The sequence below is a fragment of the Pogonomyrmex barbatus genome, unplaced genomic scaffold, assembly GCF_055798465.1.
Source record: "Pogonomyrmex barbatus isolate J1 unplaced genomic scaffold, ASM5579846v1 scaffold15, whole genome shotgun sequence".
NCBI classification, from domain to species: Eukaryota; Metazoa; Arthropoda; class Insecta; order Hymenoptera; family Formicidae; genus Pogonomyrmex; species Pogonomyrmex barbatus.
The window spans coordinates 2,849,691-2,868,744 of NW_028297111.1; the positions used below are offsets into that span (position 1 = coordinate 2,849,691).

The 19,054-nt window shown below is 31.2% G+C and overlaps 1 protein-coding gene and 1 long non-coding RNA gene across 3 annotated transcripts; one reads left to right on the forward strand and one right to left on the reverse strand.

Moving 5' to 3' along the window:
* Positions 1–345: 345 nt before the first annotated feature.
* Positions 346–5,896, reverse strand: LOC148937237 (uncharacterized). Its single transcript, XR_016138586.1, has 2 exons — positions 5,761–5,896; positions 346–3,577 (listed from the first exon to the last, which is right to left on the reverse strand). It is a non-coding gene; the product is annotated as an uncharacterized LOC148937237 (long non-coding RNA).
* FucTA (glycoprotein 3-alpha-L-fucosyltransferase A) lies at positions 5,857–18,867 on the forward strand. Of its 2 annotated transcripts, XM_089073787.1 has the most exons (7): positions 5,857–6,027; positions 7,806–7,895; positions 9,248–9,436; positions 10,224–10,448; positions 10,602–10,790; positions 11,526–11,761; positions 12,312–18,867. In XM_089073787.1, exons 1-7 carry the CDS (start codon positions 5,857–5,859, stop codon positions 12,652–12,654), a joined length of 1,443 nt encoding a protein of 480 aa, XP_088929913.1. In that variant the 3' UTR covers positions 12,655–18,867. The 2 variants fall into 2 exon arrangements, with proteins under 2 accessions (XP_088929913.1, XP_088929914.1); XM_089073788.1 differs by lacking the exon at positions 7,806–7,895.
* The last annotated feature ends 187 nt before the right edge of the window (positions 18,868–19,054 follow it).

A 19,054-nucleotide genomic window follows, 5' to 3' on the forward strand; every position in this document is an offset into this window, starting at 1 on the left:
CGGCACAATTATAAAAGATTTGAAAGATATCATTTCAAACGTAAAACTGATAATGAATGAAACATCCTTCGTTGTTAACCGTAAACCTCCGCTGTGTCAGTTAACCTATCATTTAGACATGATAAAAAAAAATAAGGAATAAAGAATATAAGGTAAAGAGTAGAAAATTATAATTAGGTAAAGATAAGATAAAGAATAGAAGATTAAGAATAGAAAATTATTTTTAATCAATGAAAGAACTTGATATTTTTTGATTGTGTATTGGAGTATTGCTATATATCGAAATTTAATTCTTTAATTCCTATTTTCCTATATTTAATTCTTTCTTTATTTCTTTCATGTGTGTGTGTGTGTGTGTGTGTGTGTGTGTGTGTGTGTGTGTGTGTGTGTGTGAGAGAGAGAGCCTTGAATATAATTTATGTGTATTACGGAAAAGTTGCGATATCGACATCGTTTCGAAAAAACCTATGAAGGCAGAAACAGGGACATGCAAAACGGCTATTAGTAAGCAACGATAAGATAGTTAAAATGGCATCAATGGCTATTTGTGACTATCAATGCTATTTATGTGACGTATTTAAATTCGTTAGGTTTCAGGTTGTTCGGGAATAAAGAGAGATACGATTTAATCCTGAATAAAAGTAAGCCGCGCGAGAAGTTGCCAGAAATTTATATTTCTTATATTCGATATATGGATGACTGTTCCAAAGTGATAAGGTAGTGATGTAACAAGCACTTGGCAGTTTGTTGATGGACAGTGATACTCGAACCGTCCGCCTGTGCACAAGTTTACGGCAACGGTTGGCGCGCGAGTTATAGCAAGTTACAGCAAGGTTTAACACTGTCGTATGAAAAGTAAACGAAGCGTGAGGTTCGGAAGAATTCGAATCGACCACGTACGAAGAAAGATAGCGTTTTGCCTCGCTGAGGTAATCCTTCGTTCCTCGCTGACTCAAAGTTTGAGAATTTTAATGACGGAAAATTGTTACTTAATTGTTGGACAAACTGTTAATGAGTAATTTTGTGACATGAATGAGATATAGATAGTTTTCAAAAGAAAAAAAGAAAAAGAAAAAAAAGAACACGATTATTTTTATATTTTCTCACTGCGTGAGAATTGTGCAAAATTGTTGTTTGCTCGATAACGTATCAATTTCGATTTTCACTCTAGATTAAAGTTTCAACATTAATATTTATGTGCACGTGAATTTAGTCGATGGAAACGCAACCTTAACGCGATAAAATACGGCGGAGAGGAGTGTAAAAGTTCGCATTATTTACGCTTTCAATTTGCCAATGCAGCTGAGAGCTATTCTCTCGAGAATACATCGGAGAACACATCGTGCGATTCTGCTGTAAGTATGAGTGTCTTAAATATAAAATACTACAGAGTGGACAGTGTTCACTGTGAATTATTATGGGAGTAATAGAAAACGAGTAATTGCAGTAATTTTGCAGCTGTATACCGTATATATGTCTATTTTATTTTTATAATAACGTAAAAAATTATAAATCTTTATTAATACAAATATAGATCTATTTTTTTAATAACTAGACTAGTACATAGTTGCTGTATTTAAAATGAAATAGATATATATATATATATATGTGTGTGTGATTTTTGGTAAAAATAAGAAAGAAAATTTTAGTGCGAGATCCAATACAACAATAAAAAACAAGTTTTATATTAGAATAAATATCGCGAATTAAGAGTTTTTAATTATATACATATATTTGACAAATACCGTTATTATTCTTATTATATACCATTAAATATTAATATGTATATGGAATCAATTGGACATATAATTTATTTTTTATGTATATGCATTTTTTATATTTAAAAAAATTGCAGATTTGATAAGTTTCTCATGCTGAAAATATCTTTCTACGATATATATCATATCATATTCAAAAAAATACTAAATTTAATTAATTTGATAATATCAGTATAAGAATTTATGTATCATAACGTAGGGGAACATGTATGTGAAATATAATCTTGAAGACTAAATTCATTTATAGTATTTAAAAATCTACACGAAATCTATACTTAATCTCATTTTAAAGTTAGGAAAACTAAAGTCTTTTTGTAATGTAATCATCACATATCGTAATATCACACAATATCTTTTTATTTCCAGCCTATAAAGAATAATATAGATGTCATAAAGTCTTTTCTTTTATTATATCTAATAAATATTTAAATTTAAAAAATAAACTTTGTTATTATCATTTGTCTACAAAATTAACAAGCACTTCTTTGGATTAAATTATTTTGGAATGAAATTTTTTATTTTTTTCTTTGCACAAAGAGATGCGTTATATACAAGATGTCTCGCAACTTTAATATCAGCCCTCATGGGGAGATAGAATCGCGTGATCTATTATTTTGCGAGTTTTGCAATTATTGATGAGTTAATTAATGAAATGGATGCTCTATCATTTGTAGATCACACCTCCAAAGACCTCATCGCTTTTAGCAATCACGAACACGCGAGCTAACTCACATGTGTTTGTATTCGTCGCTGAATCGTGTGAATGCAACTCATTCGTAGTTTTTTATTAATTAACACGTTGGCTACAACGTGTCCCTATGGACACCGACCTTTCCGTTTGGAAAGGCATCGGTTTCTGGAGACTGACATTGCACCTTTCGTCTAGGTGTCGGTCTATGGACCGACACTGTCAAATTTGTTAAATAAAATTGGTAATTCATAAAATATAAAAACGACATATTTACACTTTTTCAATGTAATTTATTCAAACAGTCTAAACATAAATTTGGTTTTTCTTTCACACAAAATCGCAAAACGTTATAATGTAAATTTACGTTACAACGGTTATTTATTTATTTATTTATTTATTTTTTTTTTTAATCTCTTGTGCCCGATTCCACCAACGTAGATTTAATTTAATTTCGGTTCAACTTACTCTTTTACATCTTTTTCTAATTCCTAGAACTAGAAAAAAATGAAGAGTAAGTTGAATCGAGATTAAAATTAATCTACGTTGGTGGAATCGGGCATTAGGCATTGTCTCTTTACCGCTCGAAATCTTGCGTTTATATTTATTCTTACGTTTATGTTTGGCTGAATTTTTAGATAGATAGAAAGAGAATTAGAACAGAATAGTCGCGTTGAGCATTGTGTTATCTTCTTTTTATGCTCCATATAACCCAGCTCGCTCTCAACTCTTTGCGCCGGCCGAATGGAAAGCATATCGAAATTGCTTCCGTAGCCGTAACGTGTTAATTTATCAGTAATTGGGAAACTCGCAAAATGAATTTTTTGACTTATCTCTTCTCACGAGAGACGATATGGTTGCCAACGAACATCGTCTATACGTTACATCAGCAGCAACTAAAACCTTTTCGCTCACTTCACTTTGGGTTTACATGTGTAGTACTCACTGTTCTGGTGAACTTTATCGTGGTTCAAAGATTCAAGAACCACGAGAGCATGTTGCAACGCAGCAGAATCCATCGTTCACCTTTTCATAAGGCGGCAGGATGATTCGTTTAGCAGTCGAGCAAACGGGTGTGGCAAGCTCCTCGAAGAGCATCGTTCGCTGGGAACTGCGATGCTTTATTCTCCTCAGAACATCTCGTAAGCGAGTGTGCGTGTTAAGTGTATTCACCTTATGTGTATACGACACATATCGTATGTTTGCGAGTAAAAATACAAAACTCCAAATAATGCGATATAATAAAGTGCTGCCTTTAACATCGCGAGATCACAAACTGGTAAATTCAACTGGTGAACGTAGACAAAAGAAATTGATTGATCGCGGAGAAAAATTGTGCATCAATAATCAATGCTGAATCGTAAAGCCAGTGTCTTTTGTATCACAAAATTGTGATTCACAAAATAAATGCAAAATTAACAACAAATTAGTCAACTCGGATTGTGTACATGAGAAAATAAGTTTGCGAAGTCAAATGTTGTGTCGTGTGAGAAACATGTATAAAAACGATGTATATAACTCGTTTTTATAGCACCTTTCTTCTCGAGAGGTGAAGATGATATTTGCCGGAATGGATAAAATGGAACAACTGGTTCGTATAAATATATCACGCATATAATTTCATGATATGAATATGCTTCCACAAGCTGGCTAGTGCTAATGATGGGAAATTATAATAGCAGATATCGGATTACCAGAGCATAGATATTGGACGAGCGTATATACAAGTATCGTGCGCGTCGTCCATTCGGATGCGAATCAATGCTCGCGTGTCGTATTGATTATATGGGGGCGTGTAACGATGCAATCAAATAGCGAATGCAATCTCGCGATGAAATTAATTTAATGACATCGAGTTTCAAGCCGGAGGAGGTTCTTCCGGAGGGGCTAACGGGAATGAAGGGATGAGCGAATTATCGATAAATCGCAAGAATCATTTCTATGTCGAGGGAAAATTCACAGACACGTGCTTCTGCATCCTTCAGAAGCGTCCAATTAAATCTATCAAATTACCATTATCTCTGCAAAAAACATTTGTCAATATTCCAACGTTAATTTAAGAACAGAAAGTTTCCCTTTGTCACGAATATATATATATATATATATATATATATATATATATATATATATATAGAGCTATATATTCAATGTGTTATTTTCAGAAAATAATATTTCTTTTAATTCCTCTAATGAGGATCAGTATCAAGTGTTTGAAAAGTTCATGCGATATGATATGGTAATGAATCATCTCATATAGTGATCAAGGTCCTTAAGAGTGGCGACTATTATGTTGCGTAATTATAAAATGTTTAGAGAGCAGTGTTCCGGAAATTAACAAGGTTAGGCAATCTTATCAAATTTCACTAGTGTTCTTGGATTGCATTTACAAACGTTGGTATATATATATATATATATATATATATATATATATATATATATTGTATCTATGAGCAATATACGTGAACAATTCGTGTTATTATCTAAGTATGTAAAAAATTAGATTATACTTAATTAGTTATAATTAAAAATTTATCTTTCTCTAGATTAAAATAATAAATCCGATATAATGGATATTATTTTAATTTATTTGACAATTATCAATTAATCATAATTTTTTAAATCATAATAAAGTAATTTTGCATAATTATTTATGCTGTATTATAATGAATTAAATTTGAATAAAATTCAGCATTAATTAATTCAGCATTAATTAATAATTTGTAAAAACTTTTGTTGTAAAATGGACAGTATTTAATTTCTTGTACCATTCTATTTAGATGAATTATTTCTCAAATTACATCGTTTATCTTTATTTTGTAACAAAAAACTAATATAAAATAAAGGAATAATTTAAAATTTGTACTATGTATTTTTTTTTTTAAATATGTTTTATATACAGAACAAAGTTATATATATATATATATATATATATATATATATATATATATATATATAATCAAAGATAAAATATTGATTTTTATTTTTTTGCATTACTATTGTGCATTTTATTACAAATATGTTATTTTATTATATTTATATATACGAATGTGAAAAAGATACATTTTTAAAGATAAACGTATTTTGTAATATAATTAATCGAGTGCTAGTTTCAATTTATATAAAGGAATTTTCGGATTTTGTAAGAGAGAACAAAATTCAAAATGAAAAATTTCTTAATGTTATCATTAGTAAAATATTATTGAAAATATTATTGAAGTTTGTACTATCCCCCGTGTTTTTTTTTATTTTTTTTTTTAAGATTATTTGTGAAGATCGATCAATACCTCACCTCACCTTTGGTTGACTTTCGTTACAGCGCAGCCGAATGTCGAGGAACGAAGTGGCGTATGGCTAGATAAGGGTCTCGCCCGACTTAGGGAACTGGGCGGCATGGCGGCTCTGCCGCGTTTCTCCCTGAAGAGATACTTTTTCTACGTGCTATGTCTGACAGGCACGTTGCTCGTTCTGCTAAATCTGCTGCAGGACGAGATATGGCACAGCATGCGGCCGCATCCCGGCCAGCCGCAGTCCGTTCGAGCTGCCGGCGATGGTGGACCGAAGGTAACCGCTCTAAATTATTAATTGTCCTCGATTAATCGACCTATGTCATCAAACGTGAAAGCCTTATCTTTATAAGAAATACTCCAGTAGATTATATAAGCAGTATATTGCTTTGCACTAACATTCTGTACATTTTTGTAAATCTGAAATGTAATAATGTAGTAATATTTATTATTAATAAAAACTAACTAACGTTTTATTACTAATAATATCTATTATTATAAAAATTACATCTTTATTAATTATATTAATAAAGATTACAGTTATAAATTGCAAAACATTATTGCATTATACATTAACTTTTATTTACTTCAAAGATAACTAAGCAATATTTCTTTGAACAAAACAAAGAGTTTCCTCGCAAACATTATTAATCAAACATGATTATTTTTGCAAATATTTTAAACTGTATTATAAAAATATAACTGTAAAAATAAACTGTATATAATAGCAATTTTTATTATAAACACACTGAATTTGAATATACTGAACATACTGAACATGCAACTTACTAAAAGCAATTATATTTAGATTGTCAGATTTCTTCCTCATTTCAGTGGAATTTAAAGCTCCTGTTTCGCTCACCATTACTATTTCAAATGTAACTATTTCAAAAGCGAAAAAATGCACAATAAAAATTCATGCAAAATATATTTAAATAGAATATAATAGAAATATTTTTTAATAAAATAATGTTTGCAATTAATAGAATACATAAAATATCACGAAAATGTGCCGAAAATGTCTTTTTGTTTCGAGGGGGAATTAAATTATATTTATTTCTATATATTATTAACTTGACAACTGCAACTTAATTGTAGTCTGTGAATTTTATTTCGTTTTTGGTTATACAAATTAATTTTCAGATATATAGTTTATTAATTAATAAAATAAAAGGACAGTTTTCAGCATATTTTAAGTAACTTTTATTGCTGTTTTATCAAAGCATACTTCTATTTTAATATATATTTTGCAGAAATTTTTATTGTATGTTTAATCACTTCTGATGTCATAATTTGAGATAGCAGTGGTAAATAGAAGCCTTAATTCTTTTATTATTATTTTATAACCGTACAGTAAAATTTCCAAATAATTATAATAATACTTTTTAAAAAATACAAAACATATATAATATTTTTAAACAAAAATATCTTTAATTGATATAATTATACTGAAATGAAAATATAAGATAATAATTTTTTTATGATAATATCGATATTCCAGAATAAGAAAAATTGTAATTCTTTTCTACAAGATTTTCTCATATATATTTTTTCGCAAGTGATAAAAAAATACTCGTAGCTCATTTATTCATAAATTATTTCTACATTGATATGATCTAGCATTGATTACACAGAAGTGTACAATGTTGTTTTGGAAAAAAATGAGCAGAATAATTGAATTATTGAATTTTATCTCTTGCTATCTTGATGACAAACAATATCTATAAAAGTCAATATCTAATCGCAGTATCTAATCGCGTTCGACACATTGAAAAACATATTGAAAAATGAACATATTAGCTTAATTAGCTATATTTCTCGCATATTTTAATAATTGTAATTATGTAACACGCGAACACGTATAAATTTATTTTCAACTTCCTACGTTACATATCGTTATCGTATTTTTTTTTGATAAAACGAGAGTGAAAGAGAAAAACAGAGAGGAGGAGGAGGAGGAGGAGGAGGAGGTGTGCGAAGTATAAGCGATATTAATGGCAGCAAAGTAAAATATGCCTTCGGCATAAAGGAATAAAAAATGAATTTCGCTCGCAGATGAAATCCGATTGGCCTTTGAAATCGAAGAAGCCGACGGCGCGAGTATTACGAACTCGGGAGCGAGTGAGGAAAAGACATCCGTCCGAGGTACGGTCAATCGATCAATCCCAAAAAAAAACGACACGGAAAAACATTCTAAAAAGAAAGTAACTCCTTACCAACAAGCTTTTGCATTCTTAGATATTTGCCAATTAAAAAAATTCCTCACGACAAAACGTGCGTCAAGTAATGTATATAGATGTACAAAAAAAAAATCTTACTTATCGGTCATCCCTCAAAATCCTCAAATCCGGTTATCATCAAAATCCCGTATGATAATAATGTTACTTTTTCCGTGTGTCGTCTCGCTTGTTCTTGCGCCTTAAAAAAAGCATAGTACGTACGCTTGCTTTACTACAACTTAGTGGCTTCCTCTTTTTCGCGGCTGAGTCTTCATAGCGCTAACACATATATCATATATAATTTATGGCCAAGATATTTAATTATGAAGATGAATATTCTCTAAAATAAAGTATGAACGACAAAATTTGGGATTGGGGATAAATCCTAAGCGAAAGACCATCGCTTTGAATATTTGAATGCTTGATACAAGATGCATTTATTAAATATGTTGAGAGATCCGACGAAAATTATTTAGAGTAGTCATTATAGCTTGTTCAAATGTTTTATTAAAATACATTTAATGTTGAAATGATATTATATCGATACATTGGGTAATTAATGTCTCAAACAATAGCAGTTGAAAATTCTTATATCGTGGCGATGCATTAGGAAGGCTTAATAGTTTAGCTATCAGTAGCAACATATTAACTTATTAGTTTAATTGTCCATTATTATTATTAAGAAAATGTTACTTTTATATGTGTATATTATCCATATTAAAAAAGTGTCGTTACTTTTATAATGTGGATAATATTTTAAATTTTAATTCTTTAAATCATCTAGTGAAAATATATGTCAGAATAAAAAAAGCTTTTGTGTTCGCCCATGTATAATACTATGCTTAGAAACTATTATCACTTAATTAATCGCATGAATTTTTATATTTGCTAATAGAACTAGTACAAAAAGCATTTAGAAGTGTATTTAGAAAAAGTTAAATTAGTAAATTAATCTTGTGTAATATCATAGAGTATATAAAAGTATTATCCTAACTTCGGATTAATTTCAGGTAAGCCACATGCGATTATTTAAGTATTACATTTAATGAGAAAGTAACAAGTAAATTGATTTATTAATGCAAATGTCATTAATATTACATTACACTATAAAATTTGTTGAATGCGATATTGTTCGTAAATTTTTAAGTTTAAAGGCAAATGTATAATTCAGTATTGTCCTTTGGATAGAGATACGTCTAACAATGTCAGAAAATAACGATGTCGTATAAAAATTATTTTTTGTTTATTTATATATATATATTTCTTTTCCATTTGAAGGCTTTGAATGTCAATGGAACCGCAAACTTGGGCGAAAGCTCGATAGATTTGGATCCATCGCGAAGACCTTGGTACATGAAAGGAGGAACGAGAAGACCCTATCCGGCAATAAGAACTCGCAATATTGGTCGAAGATTAGCTCAATTATGGCCGGAGGAAGATGCTTACGATGATCGTGTGACTAATCAAGTAATTATTGCAATTATACGAGAATTTGCGGTATTATACATGTGATATTATACATTATATGTAGCGAATATAGAATTATCTACATTTTTTTAAATATTTACTTTATTATATATTATTACTTATTATTATTATTACTTTATATATTTACTTTATTTATATATATTTTGATTGATTTAAGTTTAATTTTTTTTTAACGAAGATGTAAAAAAAATTAAAACGTTGTTGTTATATTAAATTATGTTAATTTTATTGAATTTTGATATGTCTTGGTTATTAATATTTTATTAATAAATAAACATTTCTGAATTTTTTATTTTAATACTAAAATATTGAGAGAATTCAAATTTTCGGATTTTTATCGTTCTTGTAATTTTATATATATATATATATATATATATATATATTCATAATTCATAATTCATAATTCATTCTTTGAACTAACTTTTTATAAATATACATCTTCATATTTTGCTGCATTAATTTTATTAATAAAATATTAATATATATATATATATATATATATATATATATATATATATATATATATTTAAGAAACATTTTCACATGATATCGAATAATAATATTAGAAATTAGAAAATTAATACTTAAAAATATATTTCAATCAAAAATTTATTTCAGCAGTTTCGTTTCTTTAGTATATATAAAGTTATAGAGACAAGTATACTTTGAAAAAGATTTTTTTATATAATTCAATCGAGAATATTTTATCACACAATTCTGCATGATATACTAATACTTATACTTAATGTTATAAATATGTTTGTAGCTAATGTTTATGCCACCCGATTACAACAGAACAGGCGGAGAGCATCCACTGAAGAAAATAATGATTCCTCACGGGATGACCGAAGCAAAAGTCGGTCCTGATATATTCTTCCAGCAACGCTGCCCGGTAAATACTTGCACGATTGTCCGTGACAATCCGGACGATGCCGATCTTATTCTGTTTAAGGATTACATCACGCATGTGGGACGAAGGTCTTATAATCAGGTACATCCGACAAGTGACATTAGTATTTGTGATTTGACTTGACTTGAGAATACTGACTGCCGTTTTGGCCTTAACTCGCTGTAAAATTTTATCTATATTATAAACAATTTATAATTTTCCTAATGAGAATTATATTAATGTGATTTTCGGCAGGTGTGGATGCTGTATTTTTTAGAATGTCCTTATCACACGCAAAGTGTAAAAAACGCTCTTATTAATTGGACCGCCACATATCGGCGTGACAGTGACATAGTTGCACCTTACGAAAGATGGCAATATTATGATTCCAGTATTACACAGATCCCACAAACATTTAATTATGCAGCAAACAAAACAAAGAAGGTAAGACTATTAGATTAATCTTCTTAGAAAATCTTATATATTAATAAAAAAATAAATGTTTAAATTATCTGCGAGATTATTTTCTGAGCAACCATATTCTTTATAGGATAATGTATATCAGTGAATAACAATAACAATTTTTTATTTTCTTTAATTTTATGAAAATAATAAAGTAATATATTCTTTTCAGACAAAAGTAATTATAAAATACAATTCTTATTTATTTGATTATGAAAATATTAAAATTAATTATCAGCCTTAATTTGTATTAATTTTTTTAATAATTAATTTTATATAATACATATTTTAATAAAGTTAAAATTTAAAAATTTATATAGTCGGATTAATTGATATTTAAAAAAAGTACATATTCAACGAAAATAATATTTATTTGACAACTAAGTGAAATAATGTAACATTTATATTCTTGAATCGTGTTGTAATTTTTATCAAGAAATATTGTTTCCAGATAGAAATAAATTTAAAAAATTATTCAAATTAAATAGAAGTAAAATTAAGATAAAAGATATTGATAAAAATAAAAAGTAAGATACGAGAACCAAATTTCTGAGCAAAATTTTTTTATCAAATTGTACATTTGATATTATTATAAAAATTTCGTACATGTCATTGCGTTATTCTCGCTCGTGCCGAATAGATAATTACTATAAGGTAAATACTACTACACGTGACTACTACACTGACTTGATCCCTTCTGCATTTCTGTTTAATCAGGTCGCTTGGTTCGTTTCCAACTGCCACCCCCGAAATCAGCGCATGCATTATGCCAGGGAACTCTCGAAATACATTCAAGTGGACATTTACGGTGCGTGCGGTAGTCTACGTTGTCCGCGGTCGCAGTCGCAAACGTGCTTCGATATGCTCGACGAGGACTATAAGTTCTATCTCGCCTTTGAGAATTCCAATTGCAAAGACTACATCACGGAGAAGTTCTTCGTCAACGGACTCGGGTACGTGCGATGATGTCTGTTGCTTTCTCTCTCTCCCTCTCTCTCTCTCTCTCTCTCTCTCTCTCTCTCTCTCTCTTTGTTTTCGCTTTTTCTCCCTCTATCCCTTTCTCTCATTCTCACTCTATCGTTTTAGCATGCACAATCCATCGCAAACAGCTGCGGTATTTCAGATGTGAGCAGCGAATGTAACTCGGTCGACCTAATACGCTCGATCATTTTATCCAGAGGTCGGCAACCTTTGCCAACTTGTGCGGTATCTCGAATAAGGCGGTCGCATGCCAACTCGCGTTACATAATCTCTTCTATTCGCGTAATGGACAGAAACACGTGCCGCTCGCGGTATTATTAATTAAAATCCCCAAGAGAGGCGAGCCAACCGAACTTAGATGCGATCGCGCCGATTTGCGAGTGTAAAATAGTGTATGTATGTACATACGAGTTGCGTAACCGGCGTAGCCGGCCTCTTTCGGAATCGCGCGCTTTCGACTCCTTTTTTTCTGACTGTATATAATTATCTACTTCTTGCATCTATTCTCTCTCGGATGTGCAGGCACAACGTCCTGCCGATTGTGATGGGCGCACATCCGACGGATTACGCGCGCAGCGCGCCGTACCGTTCCTACATCCACGTGGACGAGTTTGAGTCGCCGAAGGAGCTCGCCGAGTACCTGCACCGGCTGGACCGCGACGACGATTTGTACAACTCGTATTTTCGCTGGAAGGGCACCGGCGAGTTCATCAATACGTACTTCTGGTGTCGGGTGTGCGCCATGCTGCACGACGACCGCCCGCCAAAGTATTACAAGGACGTGAACGAGTGGTGGCGAGGAGACGGCGTGTGCACTACGAGCTCGTGGCGGGAGCACGACCTCGTACGCTCGCAAAACACTTGAAGAGAAGAAATCGCTCCGGGGATACGTTTAAAGGGCTCTCCCGGGTAGCTATGGGAAGTTCCGTGCGTGCGTGCGTGCGCGCGTGCGCGCGTGCGCGCGTGCGTGCGATGCGTGCGTCCATCCGCGACACGTTGCTCAATTTCTACAAACAATTCCGATTCTTCCAAAATAGATTATTATCTGAGCCGAAGAGGCGACCGGAAACTTCAGAGAACGTATATTGTGCTCTCGCGTCTAAGTGGATTTGCCCGAGGCAGATTCAAGCCGCTCAAAGATGTTTGAACCGAACGCAAAGTTCTAAGGCGAGACGCAAAAAAGACGCGTGACATCGTGCAACCTCATTTCGCAGGTGCTCGAGCCGCCCTGAAGAAAGTATTAATAAGACTCTCGTCGGCGGAGATGACTTTTCACCACTCGACGCTTCGCTAGGGGCGCTCGAAAACCTACGATTGCGACACTCGGTGATGCAAAGCTTCGCATATTACTGCGCAAGTAAACTACAAAGAGGTTTTTATTCCATGTAGATGCAATTAAATGACGAGGCAGGGAACTCTTTCAAGGTCTAAATGAGCGCTCGATCGGCGAGGAGGCTCGCGCGTGGATTTTTTTCAAGGAGGGCAATCTGTGTGCCTAATTGTCGAATCTTCCAAAATAATATTTCTATACACTTTTTCGGATGACAAAACTAAGAATTGAAGCGACAGATAATTTTGCAAGGGTAATCATGACAAGCCCTTAAGAAATCACTTCGTGTATATCATGGCGGAATTCATTCGGGGAAAACAAAATTTTATAATGGTCATAAAAAATTTGTAAAAAGAAAAATTCAAATGCAGATACGGGGGAGGGGGGAGGGGGCATCGTAAAATAATACAATATTTATTACGAAAATGAAGTGTGATATATTATAGGAGACTCAATCTTCATTGCACATTTGGATTGCCTATGATTCTAAATTTTATCTTCAATTTAAAAAAGAAATAAATACGAAACAATTGAGATGAGAATTAGGATCACGTTTGCTGTTAAATGTGCTATAAGGACATATGGATTAGTACATGTGTACGGAACGATCTATCACCGGATGACCTTTCAACTTCATATACACAGATGTGCATTAATACTGTCTTTTTTTTAATGTGCAAAGATGTAGATATGCATGTTATCTAGATTTTTGATACATATTTCTCTAAAAGGAGAGAGGAGAAGATGAAAATATGATGTCCAAATATCCAGTACACGAAAACAGATTAAAATGGATTGAAATTTTCAGAAGTACACATTCATCAACGTTGAAATGAATTCCATTTCAATGCCCAGTGCCTTTGTATCTGTTTATACGTATAATAATAATTTCACACATACAAATGGAAAGTTTTTTTTGTATTCAATTGGATTACATTGGATTGAAAAACTACATTTTTTATCCAGAATTTTGAATTGAGCAGTATTCACGATCCACTTTTTAAAAACTAAACTTATTTCTGGATTTAAAGGCATAAAAATGTGTTTCATTCAATTCCTATAAATGAATACAAAAGTAATGGGCATTGATATGGATTTATTTCAACGTTCGCGAATGCGTTCTTCTAAAAATTTTAATCTATTTTTATTCATTTTCGTTTACTGGGTTAAATCTGCCAGAATAGATTTTATAATTTACTTGTTATGTTGTTAGCAGAACGATAATAGAATCTGCAATTTGTATATGATGCCAAATTGATGACAGAAATGGAACAGAATTTGCTATTTTCTAATTATTTAAATAATGTATTTCCTTTAAATATTTATGAAATATTTATGATAAATTTTGTTCGATTTATGCTGACAATTTACTATCTGACAGCAGGTTCTGTAGGTAAAACACGGACTCAATGCAGATGCAGATGCAAATGATATTGAATCTGTTGCAAGATTTCGAACAAATCTATTGTTAATATATGCTGGTATATTGAAAACAGATTATTTACTGGGATTTCTTTACATTCCGTAAGATATTTCGATGACATCTTCTTGAACGTAAAAAGTATCCCTTATGCTCTGGCGAAGAAATATGTGTCGGAAACTTAGAGATAGCCTGTACATCTACATGTTTTTACACTCAAAAAGAATGGTATTAATAATATATCTCTGCAATAGAGGACCAATCAAGAAAGATAATGATTTAAAAACACATTAATCAACATTTAAAATTGCGATATCAATATTGAATCAATCAGTATTGAACATTGAATATGTTTTATGTTTTGAAATTGGATTTTGATTATATAAATAAAAAAAATGTAGTTCTCAATTGATATTAATTAGATTTTATTTGTTACAAATTTAAAATTTGTTACAAATTTATGTCAGTAATTAAAATTTGTTACAAATTTATGTCAGTAATTAATATTGATAAATGAAAACTTGCGTGATTTTTTCAAAATTTTCATTAAAACGGGAGTTGCTTGCAAATTTATCACGAAAGTTGTAGCTGGAAAGACAATCGGTGGGAGATCTAAATCTATAACGTGCTAGATAAATAATTGCAATCTGATAAGAAAAAAATGAGCAGCCACGAGATTTGCGTGTAATTTAAAGAGATGCGTCTATATTCGAGTGTAAACCATATATTGTTTTGTAAAATAATTTATGAGCTTCTATTGAAGAGAGAAAACAAATTCATAGTCGCTGCTTTTTGTAGAGAAGCGAGAATTACTATTCAGTATTTAATATTATTGTTCCTTCTTGCAAATTCTGTGAGAGGATCTAAGCGTTGTATGTTGTAGGAAAAAAAAAAAATTCATGTGCATTCACATTAATATCACGTGTAAAAGTATAGATGAATTTTTACTTTTTTGACAATAATTACACGTTAATAATTTACAGGAAATGTACACACATTTGTGTATGAAATTGAATTGAAATTTAACAGAGAAGAAAGGATTTGTAAATAATTGATGTTCTTGAGTGTAACTAGAATGTTAATGGGTATGTGAATTATTGCATTTAATAACTTGCATTTATATTTTTGTTAAAAGAACATACATATATTTGTATACTTTGTGAAACAAAGCGTATTTATTTCACAGTTACGTGGTTTGTCGAGTATACAAATAATAAAGTTGCTCGTAATAAGCGTGAGTTTATGAAATATCTCTCTCATGAATTTTCGAATGCACACGAATTTTGTTACTTAATAAGCCGTCGAAAGTCCGCAGAATCTAGTCAAGAAGACGCTCAGTGAAATATTTTCGAATATAATTTATGATAATAGTATTATATACAGCGAGTACCTGTTTCAAATAATTCCTATCATATATTTTGTCTTTTTAATTGAATTAATTTTGCATTAAATCAATTGTTTGTGCGAAACACAACATGTATCGTTGCACTGTAATCATGTTCATGTTTCATATGGCTAGTGTCAATTCGTAAACAACGACGTCCGGTTTGAACACTAGTCTAGCTCAAATGTAACTCAAACTTGGACGAATTTGGTCCAGAGAAAAGACGGAAGCATCAGAAAAACAAAAATAGAATGCAAAATATATATATTTGAAACGCACGAAGTATTAACATATAAAATCACAATTTAGTCACCTCGAGGCAAGTTTAACCATCGAATGGTTCCTACATTATAAATTATTCACAGTGCGCACAAGCAGTAACTAGATATCTAGTTAATAAATAACTAATTAAATAATTAGTCAAACTCGACTATACAAATTACAATTGACACCGAGAAGACACGCATATCTCGAACATCTTGGGTTAAGTTTCGTTTTTGTCCAAGTTGTTTATGTTTTCTATTTATAGATAGAGATATTTTATTAATTATTAATTTTTATATCGATTGATGTGTTTTAGCGAAAGTTACTTAAATCGGTTGAATCATCGATTTAAATCAGTTACATGCTTACAAAACTATTTATATTTAATATTATAATTTTAAATTGGCACTTTGTTATTTATGTTACATAAATCCAATTAGGGTTTTTTTTTTTTTTTTTTCCCCATAAATAAGTATCTTGATACATATTTGTATTAATTTATATGCGTTTTTTATATCAATTTTTTTACATCAATCAGAACAGCGAAACCTGGCTGTAACAAGGAAGTTTTTCATTGCGTTATTAGATTTATTGTATTATTATTAATAATTGGTGCTGCTTGTAACGATTGGTGCTGCTGTGTGACGTATGTAAGATGTGTATACGTCGACGACGAATTCTTGATTCAAGCGGCCAGTATAGACCCGAATATAAGTACCAAACATTAGATTTACGTGGGTAGCGAAAGGGCGCGAGAGAATAATACACGATCGATATTGAGATATATCCGTGGCGAGATATGTGATAATTAAGTGTTTCTCAAGCATACCGATGTTAGATTCCCTCGATGTGCACGGATTAAGTACAGAGTGACAATCAGCAAGTTGCAGAAATTAAGTAGCTATTATTTTGTAGAAAGTAGAAAATGAAATGAATTAAATATTATTCCATAGAAAAAAAATCTATTATTTTTATTAACGTACAGTGAAAAAGGACATATACTTATGAGAGAGAATACTTAAAAATCAACATTATGAAAAAAAAAAATTTGGCTGGACGTATGATTCAAAGAGCTGTATAGGCGACCATTTACATGACGGAAATTGGAGTTGGAATTTTTATACATAATTACTTGCAATTATTGTACAATTTTAGATGATTAGGTGATTATTATTTCGAAAACATACATCATTAAACTGTGCAACAAGTCGAATTGTTGATTTTATCATGATATTCATTTTTAAGTACAAGTTTTTTTATATGTTAATAAAAATAATGAATTTTTTTTCAGTATTTAATTTATAAAAATAAAAAAAAGGAAAAAAAGGGTAAAAAAAACGAGTTAAAAATAAAAGTAAAATAACCAATTAACCAATAAAAAATAATTTTCTATTTACTTAATTATTTAATCCAGTCCAGTTTCAGTTTATTCATTACAAAAACAACAGCTGTGTAGCTTGAGCTTGATTGTTACTTTATACTCAACTGTTTCTAAACTACAGACTCGATCGATAATTTTGCCTGCCCCAAATTCAACGATGGATATGAGACGTTATTATTTATTCTCTCGACGATTGCCCGTTGTCAGTCTCTAGATAGCACGATGATTTGTAAATAGTAGCGTGTACGAAGGTCATGATATTCCCCGTAATGTAAAGAGAAAGAAACACACGTCACCAATGTAATGTAACATTGAATATGTCGATCGTGGTAGATAATAAGGCTACGCGAGACAGTATTCGCCTCGACGACGAGACGTGAAATCGGTTCGAGTTCAATCGTAACTTCAAGATCGGTGTTATTATTCGGCTCATAATGTCGGGAATTCAATATCGAAGTCGAGGAGAATTGTATATTCAAGCGCATGTATATTCAGCGCACAATATCGTTCAATCCGACTTTACGTTCGAAATCTTGATTCGCAACGGTAGAACCCAATTTTGAAATGAATTGTTTCAATGTAACGACTATGTATGTGGATCGACTTCACGTATCGATTTCGGAATTAAGTACTATTTCGCACAGTTCTAGTATAATAATAATGCATTCGAATCAATATTGAGAAATTCGGTAGGTAAAAATATAACAGGAAACAGGTGGCTCATTCGGGTGCAAGCGCGCTTATTATTATTTTTCTTTTATCGAGCGTCGCACACACTTGAGTCTCGATTAGTGCCATAATATCGTAAAATCGTGAAAAAAATTAATCAAAAATCGTGTCGTTGTCTTAACTGTTAACGTCCACGCACATCAATTTTCCGCATTAAAATGCGGCGAAAATTTTACACAGAAATTGTTTTACATATGATTTTTTTTTTTTTAGATATACATTTGCGCATACAAAAGTTGATTGTAAAGCATGAAAACTACTGTTAAATTTGATTGTTCGTAAAATTTTGTTTGTAAAGAGTCTAACTATTTCTATAAAAGCTTGTATATTTATTTTTTTATATGATGAGTCGTGACAAGGTCAATTTTTCGTAATTTATTTTTTTTTGTTTCCCCCTCCCCCCCTTAATAATATTGATTTTTTAAGAATCATTTTCGTAACTTTTCGTAATCTTGCGATGTTGTGTTGAACGCAACATTTTGTTAGGTAGGTAGTTTTCATGTGTTCATATAATTATGTTTATATTTATGCGCATTCCTGACCTAAGAAATAAAAACAAACTATTCTTAATTTTATTGATTTTTTTTAACCTTCCATCTTTCCTTTCACATGAAAGAATTGTCACATGAAATAAGTAATACAGATAAATAAACAGATTTTTTTAGTTCGGAATTGCAAAGATTATGGTTGAACACAACTATACATATCACGGTAAATTATGCATAGTTTCCGTACAGATATGCAAAGTGTTTGTTAA